The following is a 26376-nucleotide window of genomic DNA, read 5'->3' on the forward strand; positions in this document are numbered from 1 at the left end:
AACACTTCCGGAATATTCAGCACGAGTCTTAAAACGTAAAATATAGCTATATGCGGTGGAATCTTATTAAAATACGCTCAGTAGAAGTCATTTGAAGCCATTTTACAAATTATGGACAAAACGTGTCCGGAGACGTCGGTTGTCCTTTAAGTTTTTAGCAATAATGGGGTTAATTTATGAAGTTACAACCCCGATAGAAAATAGATAAGAGGACTTGAGTCCCAGTGGTCCAGAAGCCATCAGCATTCCATGTGTAATCAGCCTCGCTGATGTGCAGCCAATTGATTGTGTGATTGTGAAGTGTGGAAGTCTTGCAGCAACACCCTCTTCCTCTTGAAGTCCCTGCCACTACCAAATTGTCGTCTTCGTCATCCTCCTCCTCAAGGTGGAGAGAGTATCGTTGTCCACAAACGTTTTTTTTGCACAGCATCCTGCCTCTGTTGAACACACGCAGCTTTGGATGTCGGTGTGTGTTTGGACGCGGCTTTGAATCTTGAGGCGAGTCGCGGCTCCATCAGTTGGACTGAGGGCGAGCAGAGGAGAAAGTGAAAGGTGCTTTCGAGTGATGAAATGGACCGCAATCACCGGCTGAGCACACGTTTATTCATTCAGTGTGATGTGATTGCAAGTTTGCTGTTTCAGGGGGCGTTACTGAGACAAACCTTTGTGATTTCCTTCTGTTTGCGCTTCCGAGCATCCGTTGTGCCCAGCGTCTCAATAACCGCACTTTGACACCAGGTGAAATTTGACTGCCAAGATTATCACAGCATGCAAGACCAGTCCATGTACATTTGCGGTACCGGAGAATTATAAAAGGTGTGTTGACCGCTGTGAATGAAATAAAAAGTGTTCTGAGTGATGCGGTGGGAACTTGGCAGTCTGCACATAGCTTCTGCTCTCCTAACAGAAGAGAATGTGATTTGAAATGCCGTGACAACAAATTCAGTACAACTTTGGTAAGAGAGCTTGATTGATGGATTGGTTGCGTTTATTGATTGATCGATTGATTACTTGTTTGATCGGCCATTCAATTTATTGGTTGATTGGTGTTATATTTATTTATTTGATTGATTGGTTGATTGATCAATTGATTGTTTTTTTGATTGATCGATCAAATGATTGGCGGCTTGATTGTTTGAATGATTCACCATTTGGTTCATTGATTGATTGATTGATTGGTTGATCAAACGATTGGCTCGATCAAACGATTAGTCGATGAAATGATTGGTCGATCAAATGATTGGTCGATTTATTGTTTGAATGATCGACGATTCAGTTTATTGGTTGATTTGATTGATCGAGTAATCATTTGGTTGGTTGATCGATCAAATGATTGTTTGATTAATTGTATGAATGATCGACCATTCGATTGATTGATTGATTGATTGATTGATTGATTGATTGATTGATTGATTGATTGATTGATTGATTGATTGATTGATCAAATGATTGGTCAATCAATTATTTGAATGATCGACTATTCGGCTTATTGGTTGGTTGGTTGATTGATTGCTTTGATTGTTTGATTGATTGATCGATTGATTGTTAGATTGATCGACCAAATTATTGGTCGATTGACTAATTGAATGATCGACCATTCCGTTTATTGGTTGGTTGATTGATTTACTCGGTTGATTTGTTGGTTGGTCGATTTATTGTTTGAATGATCGACGATTCAGTTTATTGGTTGATTGATTGATTTGATTGATCGAGTAATCATTTGTTTGGTTGATCGATCAAATGATTGGTTGATTAATTTTATGAATGATCGACCATTCGATTGATTGATTGATTGATTGATTGATTGATTGATTGATTGATCAAATGATTGGTCAATCAATTATTTGAATGATCGACCATTCGGCTTATTGGTTGGTTGGTTGATTGATTGCTTTGATTGTTTGATTGATTGATCGATTGATTGTTAGATTGATCGACCAAATTATTGGTCGATTGACTAATTGAATGATCGACCATTCCGTTTATTGGTTGGTTGATTGATTTACTCGGTTGATTTGTTGGTTGGTCGATTTATTGTTTGAATGATCGACGATTCAGTTTATTGGTTGATTGATTGATTTGATTGATCGAGTAATCATTTGTTTGGTTGATCGATCAAATGATTGGTTGATTAATTGTATGAATGATCAACCATTCGATTGATTGATTGATTGATTGATCAAATGATTGATTGATTGATTGATCAAATGATTGATCAAATGATTGGTCAATCAATTATTTGAATGATCGATCATTCGGCTTATTGGTTGGTTGGTTGGTTGATTGATTGCTTTGATTGTTTGATTGATTGATCGATTGATTGTTAAATTGATCGACCAAATTATTGGTTGATTGACTAATTGAATGATCGACCATTCCGTTTATTGGTTGGTTGATTGATTTACTCGGTTGATTTGTTGGTTGGTTGGTTGATTGATTGATTGTTTGTTTGATTGATCAATCAAATGATTGGTCAATTGATTGTTTGAATGATCGACCATTTGGTTTATTGGTTGGTCGATGGATTGTTTGAATGATCGCACATTTGGTTAATTGATTGATTATTTTTTTAATTGACCGATCAAATGATTGGTCGAATGATTGTTTGAATGATCCATTCAGCTTATTGGTTGGTTGGTTGGTTGATTGATTGCTTTGATTGATTGATCCATTGATTGTTTGATTGCTCGGTTGATTTGTTGGTTCGTTGATTGATTCGATTGTTTGATTGATTGTTCGATTGATTGTTTCTTTGATTGATAAATCAAATGATTGGTCAATTGATTGTTTGAATGATCGACCATTTGGTTTATTGGTTGGTCGATGGATTGTTTGAATGATCGACCATTTGGATAATTGATTGATTGATTGATTAATTGCTCGGTTGATTTGTTGGTTGGTTGGTTGGTGTGTCGGTTGATGGACAAAACTGGACTTTCTGAACATGTGCAACTGTAGTCACAGGAATGTCGAGCTGCAATGTGACGATCTTAAAGCCCAGACATTTAAGGTTTTTGTTCGTAATTTTCATTTTGAATCTAAAAAGATAAGTCTCCATTGCTTCCTCTGGTCCACGTTTTGTGTATTCCCGCCATTTCACCAAACTTCACCATCATTTCTTCTTACCATTAAAATAGGCCAATAAAGTGATTCGATTTTGAAGAAGCAGCTGTTATTAATTAGAGGGTATGTCCCTTTTCTAGAACCATCATCAGTTTTGACTAGGTTTGTTTCATGAGTTTGTTTTAAAAAATATATATTTCTGTTGAACCACCATTAAAAGGCAATAACTATTTTGTTGATTTTCAAAACATTTTCATTTATTACCATTTTTATTTATTATCTGTGCTGTATGTAATGCATATTAGCATATTTGACAATAAAGCTGACTTTGACTTTGACTTTTGACTTTTATCTGAGGTGTACCAACAATTTTGATGACATAAGGAAATTCAAATCGAGTCTACAATTTTGTTGAATTGATGTGTAACGACTAATGTCCTGAGGCAAAATGAAGTGCACTACACTACTAGCTTTTTGAGTGGGTCTCAAAATATTTACTCGTGTCCAACAGCCTGTCAGACATTGGAAGTTGAGCTACGTCCTCAGGGCAGACTTATTCTGGTCCTTATGATATTGACATGGAGACCGCAGTTTAGAACAAGTCAGAGCTTTTCCCATTTCTCAACACTTATCAACACAAAAATAAGTGTCGGTTGTCACCACAGTTAAATATGTTTTTGGCCAATATAGCCTTTTCAACGTGAAATAGTCTCATGGCCCAATGCAGATTTGGGATTACACATTCACATTTTGAAGAAAAAAAAATATTTTTTCCCAGTTAAAAATAGAATTATACATAATATTATATAGAAATATACATAATATTGACTTCATGGCAAAATAATTCTGTTGCCCAATTAAAAATGTGCACTCACAATGTGTTTTTTTCTTAATTAGAAAGGTTTTTTCTTTGCCATTTTTCAGATAATACGTAATACAGTGAGACCTCAATTTACGAACTTAATTGGTTCCCAGACAGAGTGTGTAAGGCGAAAAGTGTGTATCTCAAAAAAGAAATTTCCCATAGGAAACCATTAAAATGGGAATAATCCGTTCCCGGGTTTCCATAAAATATACTTTTCAACTAAATAAGCCTTAAAACTACACACAACATACCTTATTCTATGTATAATAAATGTAGTATTGTGTTGTAATGAAAGAAATACACTGCATTGTATCATAAAGTCACTTTATTTACATTTGTGATGGTCATTTATGGCTTGATGGAATGGCGTTGGAGGTCGAAGGTCAAAGGGAATTGCTGTTTGGAAAGAGAGGCGCATTACATGAGGACTGTAATTAATGAAATAAACTGTGCTGTAAAAGTTTTATTTACCTTTTTGATGGTCGTTGATGGCTTATGGAAGGAGAGTCACCTTCCATAAGGACTGTTGGTAACTTAACCTCTGGTGCTGTTTGGTCGCGTGCTTCCGCCGAAGATCACTTCGCCAGCCGTGGTGGGTGTGTATTATGAAAATAGTGCTTATTATAAGGTTTAATTTTCATAAATTTGACGTTTGTAAGACAAAAAGTTTGTAAGTTGAGGTCTCACTGTATATTGTAAAAACTAGACATTTCTGATTTTACTTTTAAATACACAAAGAGTATCACCATTGTAAATCCAAGTTTTATTCTGTTTAAATGTGTCATTCATGCATGTTTTTCACAGCCTATACCTTATGTGGTGGGTTTCTTTACTATCCACTGAAAAGCACAGGCATGGCTTGAGCGCATTTTTCTTGTGTTATATACAGTATTCGCTGTATACCCTTAGGTTTGCAGAAATGGTTGTGGCAGGAATTATTATTTCTCTCTCATTATCAAGTTACACTAAATATATTTGAAACTCAAGATGGTCACTACACACTACAGCCGTGCTTCGATTTTTTATCTGATTTCCAATTCAATTCTATTTGCGTCATCTGGTAGGGTTGTGACGTGTTCTCCTCTCACACTGACCTGTTGTGTTTGTGTCTCTGCTCAGAGGGGATTCATAACATGACCATGGAATCCAACTCCATATCGATGCCCATGTCAGACCCCAATGCGTGGGCCACCGCCATGAACAACCTGGGAATGCCTCCAATAGGGATCACCGGACAGCCCATCCTGCCAGGTACCACAACACAACTGCATAAATACAATAGAAACGCCTTAGGTGGAACGCACACCTTTACCCAACACGTTTTTGTATTTTGAAATAGGGCTTCATTTTTAATTTTTTTTTAAGGATTCCTGAATTGTGCTATTTGTTGGCATTTGTCAGTTAAATAAGCTTATGTCTTTCTTTTAATGGAGAGCTTTGCCTGAGCTGCTCCGTTGCCCGTCATCGAAGTTGCAATTATTTTTAATTGACTTGTCCCCATGGCTATTTTCCATTGAAGATAAAGCACCAAAGAGTATTTAAAAATGGATTAGGAGACTCCAAAGAAGAAAATCCAGCCTTAAAAATGAGTCCAGTCGGTTGTCTTGTTTGTTGTGCGTTTGTGAACATCTACCTTTTTTTAACAGTCTTGTGTAAAAGGCTCTTCCTTGAGTTGCTCTTGAGGTCAGAGCACTTTCATATTTTATCTTTGGGAGTGGATTGATTTCATTTCCTGTGTGGTTCCATCGGTCATGGTGAGAATGTTAAATAAACTGCATAACCTATTACGAAATCACCCATGGCAGCCAGTTTTGCTTTTACCGTTTAGGGCAATCGCGTTTTAGATAAGTATGCCTTTAATTCTTTAAGCACACCATGCCTCTAAACGTTACCGTTTGATCAAGCATATGGCTGCTAGCTCCAGAAGCTAACAACAGTGAGCAACAACAGATATTGACAGGTTTAACGGAGAGTTTTACATGTCCCAAGGAAATTTTGAACATGCTCAAAATTTCTTTTTGCAACAAGATGAAAAAAATGTTATTAAGCGTTAACTATTTGCGGACATATGTGATCTTGAACCTAGGCTAATGGAATAACAACATTAATTTCAACCTAGGCTAATGGAATAACAACATTAATTTTAACCTATTCAATGCCAATGTATTCTGGAATTGAAAAGCATGACGTGGAGCGCCATTCCTGAATTTGTTCGGGTTTTGGTTTTTCTTGCAGGGGGTGCGTTTGAAGCTTCGGTCAGACTTCTGACAATGTTTTTCGCACCCACGAGGGGGCAGCATTTCGCTTTTGGACAGCCGCCCCCTTTTCAAGCTCAAATAACTCCAGGTCCATATGACTTAGGACTTAACTATTTTTTCTGATGAAAGAAGGAAGTCTAAGGTTTCTTACGCTGCATTGAGTGTTTATGTAGTCCTAAGAATCAATATTCTGTGGGTCCTGCAATTTGAGTGAAAATGACACATTTTTTTGCACATCGTCTCGCAGTGACTGATTGAATTCAAGGCTAAGCCACCCAGCTCTAAAGTGCATGTCAACTCCCACTTACAGATGTAGATGTCTCAATTTCAAGGCATTTTGTGTGTGTGTGGATAAGATGGAACCTGTTTCGAATGACATTTGCGGTCACTCAAAATGACATAATGATGTGAATAAGCCTGCAAAACTGAATGAAGTGGACCAATTAGTAGAGTAATGACCAGCACTATTTTTTTGGGACACCAGGCACGGTTATGGGTTTCCTGTCGTGTTTAACTTTGTCTTTTGAAGAATGGATTCAACGGTGCGTTTCTTGTAAATCCAACTTGTCGCATCCACACGTCACAATTCAGAAAGGCATAATTATGCTTGAGTGCGAGCACATTATGTTCACACCCACACAATCCAGACAAGAGCGCTAATCAGGCAAAATTAGCTGTCCTATTCTGGGAACCATTCACACGGCTTTGTACGGTGAGTCAAGAAGACACAAATTGGATGAAACAGGAGCAGTGATGGATGTTTTACCCGCTGAACATTCTGCGCACATACGAAAACAAATCAATGTTTTACTGTGGCGTCTCAGAAAGATCTCCATTCATGTCAACCGATTCTGGGCCAATTGTGGCTATTCAGAACATACAACGACATGTATTTCAACCTTTTTATCATGATGTAGATTAAAATATACCAGAGCAAGATTTGTATTTGGTGAGGCAAAATGTGGCTCATTAGTTTCAGTATTATTCTTCTTTTCCTTTCGGCTTTTCCCATCAAGGGGTCACCACAGCAAATCAGTGTCCTCCATCTATAGAGGTTTGATCCGCATGTTTGTTTTGGCCAAGCTTGTACGTATTATTGGCTGCAATTAAATATTTGTATGGTAAGCTGCTGCAGCTGTCAAATATTTTAAAATTTGAGTATTGTACCAAAATAGGCACATAGCAATAGAGTTCACATTATTAAACACATGCTAATTCTATCCACGTAGGATGACAATTCTCACGTTGTACCATAGTGTTTGTAAAATTGAGTGTGCATGGCTTTAAACGGTTGAGCACCTCCATTTTGTATCATATTGACTTTCCTCAACATTGCTTTGTGTCATCGTACTTGACGTCATATTTTGTGTACATACGTATCACATCACTGATACCTTCAGTTAAAATTTTAGAACAAAGTTGATTTGTAATTAATGGATTTAACAAAAAATGTGAATTGGGCATCATGTCCAGCAGCGTGTATGCAAACTGTCGGACCGCCATGGTGGATGTGCACATCAAGCTCTAATCGAATATTCTGCACCTTGCCTGTATTTGAATTGGATTGGATTGAATTGGGTTAGCCTTTATTATTCACGCAGTGGATTAATTTACATTTCACAGCAGCAAAGTGATAACAGTAACAGCAAAGGAAAGGAAGAAGTAGAAAAAACAAATACAGGATCTGCTCTTTCTGCAGCCACTCTCGCAGCGCCATGTTGAAATCCAAACAAAACAAAAAACAAATAATGTGACACAACACAAAGGACACGGACAGTAATTCAATTGTGAGCACTTTCTGCACCCTCTTTGTTGCATGAAGAAGTTCTAGATGAAAGAGGAGAAGATCAAAGATGTCATGGTGAAATGTGCATGTCTGCTATGAGTTAAATTTTGAAAGCAAACACAAAGCTGTCACATCCATTGACAAAAATAAATTGTCCGCTTCAATTCCAAGCTGCGACAGTTCCACAGTAGATCTCTTTCTTGCAAGACAAATAATAAAGACCACTTGATGTTTCCCTGTGTTTCACACAGTAATATAATATTTTGCAACTATATATGGGGTCCATTTTAATTAAATTGTAATCTTGAACAACGATTCTGCACTCTAAACACAAAATGCTACTTCCTCATTATTGAAGCAAAAGACAAATTTACACACAAATCACAGCTTGTAATCAATCATTTACTGTATATTACAAGCAATAATGTTTTTTTTCTAGTATTGATCCCCAGGATGAAAATATAATTGAGAAAAGATTGATGATACTACTTAATGTTCTGTATATTGGATCCCATACTTGCTGTCGGCACGCTTCTGTGTGCATACATTGACAATAGACATTTTCTCAACCACATTTCAAACCACACACACACACACACACACACACACACACACACGCACACACACACACACGCAATCCCGAGCCATTGTTGTGACTTTGAACTAATCCAGGTGGATTGCCTATCGATTCTCCATGACTGAACATCATCTTTTCCTTTCACCTCAAAACACCCGCGAGACAATTCACTATTCTTTTCCATTTTCTCTCTTTAAAGTATATCTTTTGTTTGCTTCTTTCATGTCTACACGCCTTTCAAGTTGCTTTTCTCATTCATTACAGGACGCCCGACTGCTTTCAATTCCATCTGCTGTGAGCCTTGGATTTATTTTATTTTATTTTATTTTCTCTAGTTCTTCTTAACGTTGCCTCTAGCCAAAGCGCTTGTGTCCGGTTCAGACAGCTGAATAAACAGACCACCTTGGGCAAAGCCTCCAATACACTTCAGCTTTTACAAAGCAAGCAATGATGACAGTTTTATTCCTGCGGATGGGGCTGCCAGCATTTGTGTCTGTGAGGAGGTTTAGAGCACATGTTTTCATGACTGAAGTGTTTGGGTAGAGGAGGAGACTGGAGTCAGGCCAGCGGCAGCAATGGATGAGATACAGCTCAGTAAATGTTGTTCTTCCATGTCACGATTATGACGGTGATATAAATGTGTGTAAAAGTTGTTTTGCTGTTTTTTTCTTAATTAACATTGTTAGGAATGATTAAGTTGTGCATTTTTTTTCCCAAACGTTGATCCATGTGTAGCAAAAGGGTCCTCAATCGATAAATGTACACAAACCAATTTCCAGCTTTGTAATAACCTCCAACGTGACACAACAATCACATCAAAAGCAGCACTGTGTGTCTGAAGCAGGCAAGAAACAAGTGTAGAAAAAAATAGAGGTGGATACTATTTTTTTAATTATATGGAATGCTAGTGCCTTATGGTAGCAGTGATTACCTCGCCTCTGCAAAACGCACACATACATTTAAAACAATGCCATACTTTAGCTTTACATCAGAACATTCATTTCAGCCGGACCCTTACAAACAAAATCAAAATGCCATGCATAGGCTAACAAATTGTATTAATGGCACAATTTTATCACAGTGTAAGCCACGGTGAGCAATGGGAAGCAACATGTTGCTGCTATTGACTGAACCGTTAGTCAAACTCTTCTTAATATGTGTCTATACCATACACCCACAGTGTGGCTAAATTGCATCCTTAAAGGACAACCGACATCACTTTTTTTGATTTTTAACTGACACCAGAAAAACTTTTATAGCATCTAAAATACCCAAAACACGCAGTATGATATTTTTAGTCAAATGCAAAACACCAATAAAAATGACTAAAAGTGTCCAAAATCTGCAAAAAAATTGAGCTGCGAATTGGGCATTTTACTGCAATACTGAAGAATCCGCCCATTCTCCTGTATGACGAGGCCACATCATCTCTGGACTCCATCACCGAGGAGGTGCAGGCATTCATATTTAACAAAACAAACACCCACTCAGTCACCTGCCAAAGGTGCACAGGATAATTCTGCATTACAGTGACACTAACCGCCCCCCCCTGCCCCCACACATTCACACATCCATGCATATATTCCCCCTTGCCACCTGCCACTGTTTCTTACTCCTTAAGCTCCAACTCAGCTAAAAAGCCTTCCAGTCTTTGGAAATGTTACATTTCATGAGAAATTTCAGCACGTCATTTCTGATTTCAGATTGTCGCCCATGTTGATTGTTATTTCCTGTTGAAGTGAATGTGTTTCTGAATTATTATATACAGACGCTCCCCAACTTACCAACGAGATATGTTCCGAACGATCGTTCATAAAGTGAATTTGTTCGTAAGTAGATTCAGTACTATATTTTGTATGGAATGTACGTTTAAAGGACAACCGACGTCACTTTTTTGTTTTTTAACTGACATCAGAAAAACGTTTTATAGCATCTAAAATACCCTAAACACGCAGTATGATATTTTTATTCAAATGCAAAACACCAATAAAAATGACTAAAAGTGTCCAAAATCTGCAAAAAATTGAGCTGCGAATTGGGCATTTTCAGAAAGTCCCGCCCCCAGTTCGTGACGTCACGCCAAGACGTCTTTCATTGCTCGAGAATCTAAACAATGGCTTCAGATTCAGAGAATATGCTGTCTTGTTACACATCCAGTTATGAATATGATTCAAATAGTTCTGAAGAGGAAAGCATTCATGTTTGCAATCGATTAAAGAAGGTTTTCTGGGTCGTCACAGAAAATGCAGAAGATGGCGGCAGAGCTCCGTGTAAGGAATTAATCAGCCCGTTTCCACAGGCTCATTAATTCCTTACACGGAGCTTTGTCGCCCTCTTCTGACTTTTTTGGTGCAACACGAAGTTTTCAGACCAAACAAATACAGCAAAATGCATTGACGTGATGGAAGGACTGCTACAATGTGTCTTTTTTTTTTCGCTCAGGGGCGTTCCTTTAGAGACTTCACGTACGGACTCGTCACCAACTCAAAAACAAGACTTCCGGAATATTCAGCGCAAGTCTTAAAACGTAAAGTATAGCTATATGCTGTGGAATCTTTGTAAAATACGCTCAGTAGAAGTCATTTGAAGCCATTTTACAAATTATGGACACAACTTGTCCGGAGACGTCGGTTGTCCTTTAAAGGCACATTAATACAGCAACACAGACTTAATTACATAATTATAATGCCTTTTTCACATTCTCATTAAATTGTTTGTATTTCGACATTCTTACTTATTAAAACACATTAAACATTAATTTTTAGTGGCAGGAATAGATTTGACATTTCCCTTCGTTTCAGTAGAAAATTGTATTTGATATACAATTACATAGAAATATATAATCATTGTAATGATGGTAATCTATACTTGTGCCAAAAACAATGTTGAAACAGTGACTCCGCAGTTGCCTTTCCCTTCTTCTCCATTGTGTAGTGAATAGAAGAAATGTGCTTTAAATGCATGTTTTGTACACGTCGAAAGTACTGTTATGGCGGTGAATGGAAATACTCGAATGTTATGCTCAAACGTCAAAACCTCACAAAGAAGTAGAATTGTCATCATAAAGATATGTAATGTTGCTCCCGGTTGTGTTCAAAATGTAATGACAGTCGATCCTTTTTTTAAAACCCTACATGTTAAGCTGCCTGTCAGCATATCTAGTGAGGAAAACTTTGCAAAATGGAAAAAGAGAGTTGGTTGACAATTTTTAAAGAGAAGCTGACAATCTACTAACAAAAGTGGCAGCAGAAGTCTTCTTGAAAGGGAACAGCATAATATAACACTCAAGATCAAAATGGAAAATGCATGTTGTGTTTACGTCGTATTGTGTCCAGGAAAATGGAATTGTTGAGGAGCCATATTGATGTTTGCCTTGTCGTCATTGTTGTTGTAACTGCAATCTTCTGACTGTAGAACTTTTTTATTCTTGTCAGAAAATTTCATTTGAGAAAATTGATTTTATTTGACACACTTGTGCAGGTTGAATACAAATTGTGCTTGAGAGAAAGTCTAAAGAATAACCTCGAGTGGCTCCTCATAGATCGGGTTTCTGCGTTTATGCATTTTTTTTTAGAAAATATAAACTGGTATGCTTGTTGTAGATCGTTTTAGATGTGGAATACCTTGTTGTTTTTGTTTGTATTACTTGGTAACTTCTTTGCAATTTCACTTTGTCATTGTCAAGCCTATACCAAGACCTGTTCAAGATACATGTTTGAAGTCAAGTTTTATCTAAGTATGGCATGCAAACCTTTTTATGACCAAACTCACACTAGTGCTCATGTCGTGAAAGCAATCACTTTGAATTTTATTGTTGGCATAGTAATCAGAAACCTTGGAGAATGGCTTTATCATTTCTCAACACTGGAAGATAGCACTCTGGCAAACAGGTGACCTTGTCATAAATTGAAAATCAACGTTTAAAATAGAATTGAATAATAATGGAATCAATCGAATCATGAATATAGTAATGCCATACACAATATTGTAATTTACTTGATAATGACACAAGTAGTTCACCGATAGAGAAAATTCCATGAGAAAGGCAAGCTTCCAAACTGTTTGTATGCATCACCGGTTATAGGTTCAGCGAGAGCCAACATCTGGTTCCAACATCGATGACATCTTACATGACAAAGAGGACATATCCTCTTTCAGCAGCAGTCCTCATTATTCACCCTTCTTTCACCTTGTGTCCACTGAAGCAGATCCAAACTTCAAGTAGAACCAGATGGCCATCTATTTTGTCGTTTGGTACGCAAGAGTCATTTAAGGATTGCTTTGCTTGTTAGCCAGAGGTCTGCTACCAGTGACTGAATCAGCTTCAAAGCATACCGCAGACTACCAACCAGCAAATCTTTTTCACACAGCCTGGGTTCTGAAACACCTTTCATCTTGATGGTCTTTTATTATATCTTAGTTTATTGATACATGTACTTTGGTGACAGGTCATGGAGAGACTCATACACAAGCTAAGCTCTTTTACAGTGTATTCTCTGAATGACAGAAAACCAGTGTAGGACTAATATGGTCGTACAGTATATCTTCCGTCTTTTAGGACCCAAGCAGTCCCATTTTGGATGTACTTCAGCCGTCTTCTAGCTCTTTTACGTCCTCTGAGATTGTAGTGTTACCCTTTATAGATAAATGTGTGGATAGGTCTCGCCAAATCAGTTGGATGGAATAAGACGGTAAAATCACCTGTGATTCTTAGTTTTTAGGCTGTAAAAGGCTGATGACATTCTGAATTATATATGAGGGTTTAGTATTATAAGTCCAGTAATGAAAGTCCTCTGGATTTTCTTGAAATTCCAGATTTTCATCAGAATTCCTCCGGGAAATTGAGGGAAAAAATTCCCTAAAATTAATCGCGATATTGACATGATGACAACATTGAGAGTTCCGGATTGGACCCCTGTGGAACACCTGTGGGATCCCATAAATCATTGTCATCAGGCATAGTATTGGGAAGTCTGCATTTAAATATCCAAACCATCATTTAAACAGCTTCTTCCCCCAAGCCATTAACTCTTTGAACTCTTCAACAGTAGCCAAAATGGAACTGTATAGTGCCACTTAGCAGTTTTTTTGACGACGATACTAGTGCAGCGTGTTCTACCGGAAACAAATTCCTTGTGTGTTCTACGTAATTGGCAATAAAGATGATTCTGATTCTGATTCTGATCTGGCACTAAATGCAATACGACAACATTAACCTATCTGAAGTGTTCACGTTTCCAGAAACTATTTGATGTTTTCGAGATGTGGGTTTTTTACAAAATTACTGCACACACACACTCCCATTGCCCTTGGGTGAACTATTTTCATTTTTAGACAAATATATATTTGCAAGTTTATCAGGCTTCATTTAGATGCGGATGCTTATGCTCAAATGCACTGCGGAGACGAGATAAGCAGGCTCCAGGGATAAACGATTGTTCCTTGAATAAACAACTACTCCTTTGTCTTCTGCAACCTACTTGTCCTCATCCCTTCCCCGCCATGTGCGATACACATAAAAACACACTCGCTCTTGCTGTAGTATAAATATATGTCAAGCCTCATAACACATCAGCCAACTGCCATTCCGAACAATGAATGTGTGGAGCACAATGGTTGTTTTTTTTTTGTTTTTTGTTATTCACCTGGATTATCTGGGAGGTCATTGCTTTGCCGTAAGCACATTTCCCATCCTTGGATGGACTGCAGTGTCCCTTTCTGCTGACTGCCTAGGAGCAGCGTTGGGATGGTGCCAAGAGGTTTAGGCAGATTGCGGAGGCGGACAGAGTGGAGAGGAAAAGACTTTGCGTATCAGTCGTGTGGATGCTGGAAAATAGAAATGTGGGGCTGGGCGTAGAGATGCGAAAATGAGATTCATGACAGCCCTTCCCTTTCATGGAGTGTGTTTTTGGGTTATTTCCATCAATCAGTTCATTTCAATCCACTTCAGTCAAATGATTTGTGCATCTATTGTCAAAAATGATGAGGACTCCAAAGTACGATAACAGTTTTTTTTCTCACCTCTACGACCAGTATCAGCTGGGGAAGGACAGTGATCGACAGTTGTTCGGTAAATTAATTATTTCCTCGACACAAATTATCATCATCGCGGAATGATATATTACGTAAAGTCCAATGTGAATCTTTTGGGGACAATGCTGGCCTCACAGATCTGGACAATGCTGGCCTCACAGATCTGGAGTCCCTACCTTGAGGGCTTTTATAATATTTTTTTTTATATTTCCTCCCTCCGATTTACCTGATAATGACCTTCATCATTTGAATTGGGTATGTGGAAGGATGAACACAAAATGCCCTAGTCCGGTCCTCGAGAGCCTTAATCCGGTTTGGTTTTGATGTCTCCCTCGTCCAACACACTTGAGTCTAATGATCAGGATCATTATCAGGCTGCGGCATGACTTGCTGATGAGGCCTCTGCGGCACTGACTGGTAGCCTGTTCACAAAAAGGGCTCCAGACTTTGAACGGCGCCTTTCCATGGGTCTTAGATCTGAGTCACCATTTTACTAACAGGCCTGTATCATTTATTCTCTCTGAGTTTCAGTCCCATTCACGAAAACATCTGTGTTGTCCTGTTTGAGCAGTAGGAAATTGTCTGCTATCCAGGACTTCAAATACCCATGAAATGAGTATTAATTGGGTTGTGGTCATCTGGGGAAATGGACCTAGAGATGAGTGGCATCATAATTTTCTGTATTGAAAACACCAAGTGCTTTGAGAGTCCAGCACTGCACATACAAGATAACAAAGAAAAAGTAAGACACATGCACAGAGTAAATGCCTGTGATGCCAGCTGAGCGGAAGTCCTAAAAGGTTACATTTTTTGGGGGGTAACAACACAGTTTCGGTGAGGGCCTACTATGGAATCATATAGTGAGTTAAATCAGATCAGTCACCAAAAATAGCACTTTGTAGAAATATAGTATTTTTAGTATAGTAGAGTATAGTATTTTTTATCACTCTTTTATTTTGAAGTAAAAGCTATGCGATCAAAAAAGTAAGAAAACGGTCAACTAGTTTCCTTTTGGAAAAGATCAACATGCTGGAAAAACTTTCTTTGAGTGACTCGGCTGCCGCTTGCGAGCAGGAACACGGAAAAAAAACTAAGGCTGGCGCATTGGTACATAAATGCAGGGATGATGTCAGTGATTGAGAGATGCATATTACAAAGCCTACTGGTGGTCCAGGTGGCAGAGCCATCTCGCCTCATTACAGATTATTGTACGGAAAGCGCCCGCGCCGTTCCCGACTGCCACCTGTTCATTTACGTCAGGGACAGACGAGAAAAAAAACGAGTGAAAGGTGCGAGAAACACTTCTGGCCAGAAGCCTCACACAAATCATTTCATATTTCACAAGTGATTGATGGTCTTCTCCCAATGTACTTATGTTAAACAAACCTCCAGTCAGTGGAGGAATGAATGGTCGAAAGATGCGCATCGTCAGACTCTTGATGAAAGACAGTCGATCGTTCGTAAGGAAGATGATGTTGGCAGGGAACGCGAGAAAGCACAGTCTGAAGCGCAAAGATAAGACAAGTTAAAAGGATGAGCAGACTCATGTGTATTTTGTTGTGGGTGGACCCCTGGCATCTTCTTTCTTCTTCTTTTTGTTCTTGTGGTTCCATAGGAAGACCTCCTTAGAATGTCCCTGTGGTCTGTCCACCAACGTAAAGATGACAAGCTTCTTTAATGAGTTCTGAAAATGCGTAACGGAAATAGCAATATTAAAGGACAACCGACATCACTTTTTTGTTTCCTAACTGACATCAGAAAAACATTTTATAGCATCTAAAATACCCAAAACACGCAGTATGATATTTTTAGTCAAATGCAAAACACCAATAAAAATGACTTAAAGTGTCCAAAATCTGCAAAAAAAATGAACCCGGAAGTGGCCAGTTTCAGAAGGTCCTGCCCCCTTGTTCATGGTGTCACCCCAAGACGTCTTGCCTTCCTGGAAAATCAAAACAATGGCTTCAGATTCAGAGAATATGCATTCTTTGTTACTCATCCAGTTATGAATATGATTCATATAGTTCTGAAGAGGAAAGCATACATGTTTGCAATCGATTAAAGATGTCCTTCCGTGTCATTTTGAGGCATCTGGACTGCAATGTAGCGTCCCAGAAAAGAGGCAGAAAATGGCAACAAAGCTCCGTGGAGCTTTCCACAGGCTGATTAATTCCTTACACGGAGCTTTGTCACCCTCTTCTGTCTCTTTTTGGTGCAACATGAAGTTTTCATACCAAACAAGTCCAGCAAAATCCATTAACGTGATGGAAGGACTGCTACAATGTGTCCTTTTTTCGGTTAGGGGCGTTCCTTCAGTGACGTAACATGAGGACTCGTCACCAACTCAAAAACAAGACTTCTGGAATATTCCGCGCGAGTCTTAAAACGTAAAATATAGCTATATGCGGTGGCATCTTTGTAAAATACATTCAGTATAAGTCATTTGAAGCCATTTTACAAATTATGGACACAACCTGTCCGGAGACGTCGGTTGTCCTTTAAGGGAAGTGTTCTGTTCGGTGTATTTTGGAGTACTTTTCAGTCAGCCAACATAATTTTAACTCATTGACTGCCATTCACGAATTTATTCGGGAATTGAAAATATGACGTAAAGCGCCATTCCCAATTATTTTTGGGGTTTTGTTGTTTCATGCTTGGGTACCGATAAAGCAATGTGCATGGCCTCTGGCCATGTTTATTGTTTTCCACAAGTGGGTAGCATTTCTCTTTTTTCCATGTTAGTGCTATGTTCCGGCTTCAGCTGTTGTTAGCACTAACTATATAAACCAATATGTACATATTGCATTGTATTTTGGACAGCCGCCCTCATTTCAAGCTCATATAACTCCCGACCCATATAAATTAACTCTTTTTTTCTGATGAAAGAAGAGAGTCTAAGGTTTATAACACTGTATTGGATGTTTATATAGTCCTAAAACTCAATATTCCGTGGGTCTTGGAATTCAAGTGTCAATGACAAAAACCCTGGCACTGGAGTGGACACATTTTTGCACTTTTCCAGAGGAATGGCCAGCACTTTATTGGCATCCTATCAAGAAAAACTATACCCCGAACAAATTTGGGATTGGGGCTCTCTGTCATATTTTCAATTCCCGAATAAATTCTTATTACGATATTATTTTCATTTCCCTTGCACATTTCTAGTCTTTTTATGTATAATTAGTACCGTTTAGTACGATACCCGGTTGTTACGATAATCTGGTTATTACGGTGCTCCTTTTCATCCCCCGCCGGCCATTTTTGTTGTTTACATCGATATATCCGTCGCGCCATTGGTCAACTTGGTCACGTGTCTTGTTACGTGAGCCGCCATCGGTCGCGCCATTGGTCGACTTGGTCACATGAGCCGCCACCGGTCGCGCTATTGGTCGACTTGGTCACATGAGCCGCCATCGGTCGCGCTATTGGTCGACTTGGCCATGTGACTTTGTCACGTGACACGCCATCGGTCGCGCCATTGGTCAACTTGGTCACGGGTCTTGGTTACGTGTCACGCCATCAGTCGCGCCATTGGTCGACTTGGTCAGATGACTTGGTTACGTGCCCAGCACCCGTGTAGCTGAGCCATTTTCATTTTCAGACGCTAGCTCGTGTGTAGCAGACGAGATTGAAGTGTTTGTGTTTAAAGGTAAAAATGGGAAGCAGAAGAAGATTGATGACTTTTTTAAATTGTATACATAATACAGTAAGATGTAAGCGTTGCAGTTGCCCTGTTGTGTTATGTACATGCCCACTGTACTGTATATGAATGCAATCGTTTTTTGCAACAATGTTTCTTGTTTTGTCTGCTGAAGCGCGATGATTTAGAAAATTATTAACATTCCATACTGTGTATTAAAGGACAGCCGATGTCACTTTTTATTCAAATGCAAATAAAAATGACTTAACGCCAAGACGTCTTGCATTGCTTGTGAATCCAAACAATGGCTTCAGATTCGGATAATATGCTTTCTTGTTACACATCCAGTTATGAATATGTTTCAAATACACTGTAGTTCTGAAGATTAAAGCATACATGTTTACAATCATTAAAGAATTATATGTGCCATTTTGAGGCAACATTGGGGGAACAAAAAAGGGAGCTAATGGCCAGCTCCGTTTCTTATATGGCGCTTGGCTGCCCTCTTTTGGCGGCTTTTGTTTAATGCAGTTCGGCGCAGGATCGGATATATCGATATCCCGGTTATATCGATATTTTTTCGGACTCCCTTGAATATCGATATAACAAGACTTTACTGTATCTTCAAAAACAAAATCTTAACCAAAACACAGTGTTTATTATGAACCAATGAACACTAACAAACAAACTTAAGAATAATCATTGCTATTTTGGTGTTCTCCGCAGACGTCTTAGTATAGTTATGACATGCTGCCATGTACATACTCATTTGTCACATTTCTAAGCAGTTCAGCTAAGTCACATTTTGGTTTCAGAAGGAAGCGCAAAAGGTTTTGCTCTACATCCCATATTAGCGTGAAAACTGACTAGTTCGAAATGATTATTCTGTAACGTTCAGTAAATGACAACCCACTTCGTGTGGTGGGAGGCTGTATAAACTCAACTCTGATAAAGAGTAAGTATGCAGTGTGCATGTTTTGTCATTCAGCAAGGCACAATAAATATGGAGAGAATAATAATAATAATAGTGATAATAGTATGCTGGTGATGAAACATAACCTGGAGCTGCACCATACAAATGGAAACGAGAGACTACATTCGGAGACAAATCAACATTACCTGCTGCGGCGCACCGCACGCTCCTTGATTGACACCAGGCACCTTCCTCAAGGTGGCATCTTCCCGGTGCACTCTGGTTTTCTGTTTGATAATGTGTATAAATATCATTTGGAGTCTTCTCTCATGTTACTTGGGTCTCTCTTTTCAATTCAATTCAAAGAGATTTATTGGCAAAGCGCTGTTCCCTAGTGCAATTTGCGCACTGCTCTATTTCTCTCCACTCATTATTGTAACTTGTTTTATAACTTGCGTATTTATTACATCCTCGCTGGCTCCAGGGATCTATTCCAAGTCTGCACCTTTAATGTGCTAATGCCTCCATTCTCCTGACTCCTTTCATTTATAAGGAATTATAGGATCTATTTCCATTTAGTGCTGTATATGTAACTTGGCCTGCATGGGATTTACTGGACGTCCAAATGAGTGCTAGGAAATGGAAGCGATATATTTACCTTTGTTATGGTACAAATAGTAAAAAAATGTTATCATTGAGTCCTTCAATCTATTTGTCACAGTCCTGCTAAATGTAAGCCATGAAAAACACAGCACGCTCTGAAATGGCATGAATACAATTATAAGACTTTGAGAAATGTGATGGGTTTTCACAATGTACAGTGATACCTCAGTTTACAAACTTAATTGGTTCCCATAAAGCAGTGGTCTCAAACTCGCGGCCCGCGGGCCAACTGCGGCCCCCGAAAGAATATTTTGCGGCCCTTCTTGACATGAAAGATTAATGTTAGTGCGGCCCGCATGATTGATATGAATGAAACTTGTGTGTGGAGCTGAACAAGTAGGCGAGAGAAGCCATGTTTAGGACAGTTCATGTTCAATATTAGTTCATGTTCAATATTTTCTTTATGTTAAGAAAGTTAAAGGTTAAAGAACTGTGAATACAGACATTTGAAACTTTATTAAAATAATTAGTTTTCCTGTGTTTTTTTCTGTTGTCTGTGATCATTAAAATTATTTTATGTATTTATTACTGGTTAATTTATTTTTATTCATTTTCCATGTATTCATTTAATTCATTTGTTGTGTGTTAAAAATAAAGATTTTGACAACGTTGGAATGTTTTATCTGTGATTTTCTTGTGGAAATCCTGATGCGGCCCAGCCTCACCCAGACTCTGCCTCCAGCGGCCCCCCGGGTCAATTTGAGTTTGAGATCCCTGCCATAAAGTGTGTGCAAGGCGAAAAAGAAAAAAAAAAAATCTGTCAAACATGTATTTCCCATAAGAAACCATTAAAAATTAGAATAATCCGTTCCCAGGTCCGCATAAAACATAATTTTCTACTAAATAAGGCCTACACAAAATATACCTTATTTTATGTATAATACAGGTGCTATTGTTTTGTAATTAAAGAAATAAATTGTATTGTATAATAAAATCGTTTTATTTACCTTTGTGATGGTAGTTGTCAATGGATGATGAACTTCCAGGTTGCCTCTTGATGATATCCGAGTGAAGTTGCCGTTCTTTCTCGGCGATAATACCGTCACTCACATGGTCCTCTGCTCACTGCTTTTCGTTAATCCAAACCAACGGAAGTTTTTCAACCTCTTCTCTTGCTTGAGACCGTTGCTTAGACAACACAGAAATACCCTTAGCCACATGTAGCAATGGTCGACTTAGCATACTGGTAGTGGGACGCTAAGTCACACAAATGCACACCTCGTTCGTGTTTTTCGATGATCTTTTGCTCGACCATAATTTTGTTTTGTGTCCTCTTCGGCTGAACATTAGCCTGTGGTGGGATCCATTTTGGTCCCATAATAGCAAAAGTACTCCACTCGATAATAAACCACGTATGCATTCAAGAAAAGGGGTGATGAAAACTAGTCCACCAGCCACCGTGGCATGTTCAAGCGTTTGGTTTGGTGTTCTTCCGCCAAAAACTAGTTCTTATGCCAAGATTATATTCTCACGAATTTAATGTTCGTAAGGTGAAAAGTTCGTAAACTAAAGCATTCGTAAGATGAGGTATCACTGTATTTACGTTATTTTTTATAGTACTGTACTGTGTTAAATGCATACATTTATAAAATATATATTTTTCTAAATTACATTTTATGCCTGTTTGTTTTTCAAATGATTAACCCAATTAATTTTAAATACATTTATAATTATGCTTTATGTGAATAAATGTAATTTTTAATATTATTCTTTTTTTTTCAAATGTGTTGAATAATGTTCCATAGTTTCCGGTGTATAAGGTGAACCAGAGTATAAGGCGCACCCCGCAATGAATGGTGTATTTTAAAACTTTTTCCATATACTAAAAGTCACACCGGACTAAAAGGCGCACCTTCAATGAATGAAAAAAAAAGTTTTCCAAATATCATACTGTATATACATAGTTCACAAGCATTCAAATATAAGGTACACCACATTATAAGGCACTACAGTAGAGGCTGGGGTTATGCACTACTTCTACTACAAGGGGGAAATGGAGTTGGTGACAGTTGTGACCTGTTGTGACTCAATATTACTTCACATATAAGGTTCACGTGTGTGCAAGACGCAGGGTAATCTTTTTGAAGAAAATCAAGGCTTTTGGGTACGCCTTATACAATGGAAAATACGGTTCTTCATGAGGCAGTTCTTGCACTGGTGTTATCAAATATTCATGATTCGATCAAATATCACATCAAATGTCTAAAAATTTACATCTTCAGTTGAAGTACATTATTGGATATAAAACTTGAAAGAAGGAAAATAAGTTTTATTCACATTTTGTTCCCCTTCTTTTAAATCTCTTCTTGAAAGTCACTGGTTTAATCTAAAATAAAATACACAGTAACATTTGCATTGACAATGAAGCGTCAAATTATAAATGCATACTGTGTGACTTTTGAATGTAGATTTATTGCACCTGCGCAATCAACTAAACCGCAGGAAAAAAATATTGCCCGTTGACACAATTCCCTCCGTACTGACAAGAATGAACAGTCATTGTGGCTTTAATTGGTACCGCAGGAACTCAAAACTCCCAACAGCAGCAACATCAGTGGAAGGTGTCATACAGAGGACTCACCCAGCGAACGTTTTAATAATGTATATAGTTTATGGCATTATCGATGAAAAGGTTTCTTCAGCCGTCATCTGTACTTCTTTGAATTGATGGCATTATTTAGTCACAGGTGGGACAAACCACACAAATTTCCAATGAATTTATTAAACTGGATGGAAAAATATGATCAACACATGACGAAGTGTGAGTGTGTGATGAATTTGTACGAGAGCTGATCCCAGCGTCTTCCTTCCATCCAGACTTCGACCCGAGCCTCGGGATGATGGCCGGAATCACCCCCATTAATCCTTTGATGCCAGCACTGGGCATGGTGCCCGCTCCCCTCTCGCACGACTTGCCTGTCATCAAGGAGATCATCCACTGCAAGAGCTGCACCCTCTTCCCACCCAACCCCAGTAAGTTCCGATTTTTGATTAATTCGTTGAACCAACAATGTTCCAAAACACAAACTTTACATTGAAGGTGCCATATATACAGTATACATATAGTATAATAGGACTACAAGAGTACAATGACTATTACCTGTGATGATTATTTCTGAAGCCTATCGACGGCTTTTCGCATGCTGTGTCAGCTTTATGCTAGCAGACTTTTGCAAGATGAACATGCTACCTGTTTAATATCACTGGCATCGGGTGAAAATCCTGAACCTCTAAAATGGTCATTTTTCAGGACAACCCAAAAATGGCATGTCAACAGTTTAGAGTGCACAATAATTTGTAAAAATAAATAAATAAATAAATAAATAAATAAGACCCAAATGTGTTTCCAACGAGATGTCAGTGACTTACAACATGTAATTCTCAGTATCAGAATCAGAAAGCCTTTAATAGTCCCACAATGGGGAAATTTGTAGTCCACAGCAGCACTTTGAATTTGCATTTGAATGAAGCAATTTGTATCGTTGTTAGTTTTACGGTTTTATAGTGAACCTTAACTGGGCGTACCACAAAGTAGTCTATGCTCGGCTTGGAAGATGGTACCAGTGCCAGTACATCATAGGAGTCCTTGTTTGCAATGCAGTACACATTTTTACCTTCCAAGGAAAAGACCGATTTAAAATAAAATGAAATAAAACTACACACACTTGAAGAATACAGAATAGACATGAAATAGTTTGTCAAGCTACCTGAGGTCATTTTCATTCCAGTCAGTATGTGAGTTACATATGCTATGTACAAAGTACATTCAACTGAAAATAATTTCTGAGAGTACATTGAAAATGTTTTTCATCAAGCCTGTTGGTGATGTTATATTCAGTACATGAGTCATTTCCTTTATTGAAGTTTGTTTAATTTTTGCTTCTGTGGTTATTATCGCACTTTTGACATTTACCATTGCTGCTATTCTTTACATAGACATATTTTTAAGCCCCAATTTTTAAGGGAAGACATGCTTCAACCAAAAACTGCCTGGATTGAAGATACATGCTTATTTTTTTAGTTTATGTAAATGTGGTTTTATAAAGTAGAAACTATTTAGTGTGGATGTCAAAGAATATTTAGTCATCAAATACATGGGAAAAAAAGAAATTGGGTTGAGTTCCAACTTGAGCGGTTATTCTCAGAGATAAAATGTGTGCTGCTGCTCTTTCAGCATCAAGTCAGCCCATAATGATGGTTCATAGTCACACACAAAAGCAAGCTTGTGATACTTTTAGGTCATATTTGTTTATTCATACTACAATGGTGAAGCGCTATTTATCAATTATTTGGAGTCACAACGGCGGCGCTGTCACTATTTAGCACCTTGGCTCAATTTTCAAAAGAAAATTCCCCACTTCTGTCTGTCATGATCTGGTTGGCGACCAACGGGGGGCGCTGTCGGCCCCGCCTGCACCTGCACAGGTGCTGGTCGTCCCGATCAGATTGGCGACCAGCGGGTAGCGACGTCAGCCCTGCCGGCAGCCTCGCAGGTGCTGGTCGTTATAATCAATGACACTTAAAAGGACACCCAGCACGACCATCCGGGGCAGGTCCATTGTTTGTTTGCTGCTTGGTTGCAGCATGCATTGTGTACGTGTTTGTTTAACCTTGGCGGGCTTTTACTTTTGGTCTTCTTTTGCTACTTTGTATTTTTTCCATTCAGATCATTTTGATGTTTTACATTTTGTTCCTGCTGACTTTATTTTAATACAATTTGTCAAACAACCTCCTGCTCCCTCCTGCCTGCTTTTTGGGATCCGAACCCGCCATCACCACCTCGCAAAACGTGACACTGTCTGTAATTTTGAAGGAGATAAAAGCTATTGATAGTGTCACATTTGAGGGTGAAGCTAAGTTAACACACATTGCGGCATGATGGTGAACTGCTTTTGCGAGGTTGTTGTAGTGTTGTGGGGTGGAAAAGGTGACTTATGAAAGTCTACCTTTACAATACCGATTATGCTTGGGCCAATTTCAAAACTCACCAAATCGGCTTGTGTTTCAAGCCAGAGTCTATGATGACCTATATGTATGTGGTTTTATTTCTGCCTCTGATTGTTTTGGGATTCCTATTTTCTATTTTCTTTCTACCTCCCCCGCCCCTCCGCCCTCCGAGTTTCCTCACATTTTGCACAATGTCACATAAAGCACTTAATCTCCCAGCGAGCCGATAAAAAAGCTGACATCCGTTGAAACAGATGATAGGGTTGGTTTTCAACAAGAAAGCCAAGTTTCTGTCCTCAATTGGACTTTTAAGGCAACTCGGATATTTATACTTCAAATGATATATGGCTCATCTTGTACTATTCATTGTACCAATATTCTGGTTAAAAAATGCATAGTGTGTTTAGAAATGTGCCTCCCTCCAATAAAAAGAGAACAATATCATTATTTGTTGTTGTTTTTAAAAACAACAACACAATTTGATACTAAAAAGGTGATTGTGACATGGCATTTCGAGCCACTAATCATTCTGTAAATAAATCTATACAGGTTAAAGTTAACACCAAAATAATGTTGTATCATGAGATTTTATTTTACAACCAACTCAGCCTTACTGATTCCAAAGCATAGAAATCAAGTGGGAAACGTGTCGGTTTTCACATTAGATTTACCTCTGCTGTGATTGTTTCGTGTCAAGAACAATTGTATGCCCAACCGAAATCTTTTGTCAAAGGCTACATATTCTTTTTCAAAAATACCAGCTGGTGTGCTTGTTGTCTGGCAGCACGACATTTCTCTGCATGGTCTCAGTAATATAGGAAATAGAATAGCAGGGGTTGCACCTTTTGAATAGACTGATTTGATACATAGCTTGAAAAATGGGCTGTGATCTGATTCAAAGACGCTACATTTTAAAATCATTTTGATGTAATCAAAATCAACTTTCCCTCCTTTGCTACAAGCAGCTGCAGAGGGTGCTCCTAAAATGAGAGGCTACCAATATCAGAAATTGTTAAAGTTGGTTGATCCGGGATCACCTTGGCAAACTGCGCAGAACAGCCTTTGTTCTAAGCATCTGTGTCAAGGTGGGACACAGCCTTTCTTTTCCCCCTTGAATATCAATGAGTCCTACTTGCAAATAAGAATCCTGGAGAAAATGCAAACACCCAACACAAATCAGCAGGATCAGTAAATTGACGATAATAAACCGTTACGCTCTTGATGGAAACATTCGTGACTGGATTGCTGCAGTTGCACAGAGGCATGCCGCAGCGTCCAGGGGTTCAATTGGATTCTCAGACCTTTGTTGTAAACCATTCCCGTTTTCTCATCACTGCTCTCTCAGTGGTCATGATACAGGGTCGCACCAGAGTCTGAGTTCATCTGGGGATATGCTGCAAGCCAGTGGCAGCTCTTTAACATTTAAACAAGGTGGTTGGAATGTGTCCGAGATTACTCCTAAAAATCCTGGATGGATTGAATTTGCGACCTTAGATTAAAAATTTGGAATTCTTAGGGATTGTCTTGGAAATGTGACCTTTAAGACTTGGCAATGGATAGATGACATTATGTTGATATGCAGTACACTATCTGTCAAATATTTGTATGGGAAATAATGCCAAATGTTCTGC

General features: G+C 38.6%; 1 protein-coding gene across 7 annotated transcripts in view; it reads left to right on the forward strand.

The window, feature by feature from the left end:
- Window positions 1-26376, forward strand: part of enox2 (ecto-NOX disulfide-thiol exchanger 2) — a 174502-nt gene that overhangs the window by 99313 nt on the left and 48813 nt on the right. For all 7 annotated transcript variants that reach the window (XM_089021824.1, XM_089021850.1, XM_089021814.1 and 4 more), the window contains 2 exons: window positions 5048-5179; window positions 22616-22771. In XM_089021824.1, the coding sequence (XP_088877950.1) occupies window positions 5048-5179; window positions 22616-22771 (288 nt within the window). The remainder of the gene's footprint in view (window positions 1-5047; window positions 5180-22615; window positions 22772-26376) is intronic.

The sequence above is a fragment of the Hippocampus bargibanti genome, linkage group LG02 (genome assembly GCF_051943395.1).
Source record: "Hippocampus bargibanti isolate YZ-2025 linkage group LG02, ASM5194339v1, whole genome shotgun sequence".
NCBI lineage: Eukaryota > Metazoa > Chordata > Actinopteri > Syngnathiformes > Syngnathidae > Hippocampus > Hippocampus bargibanti.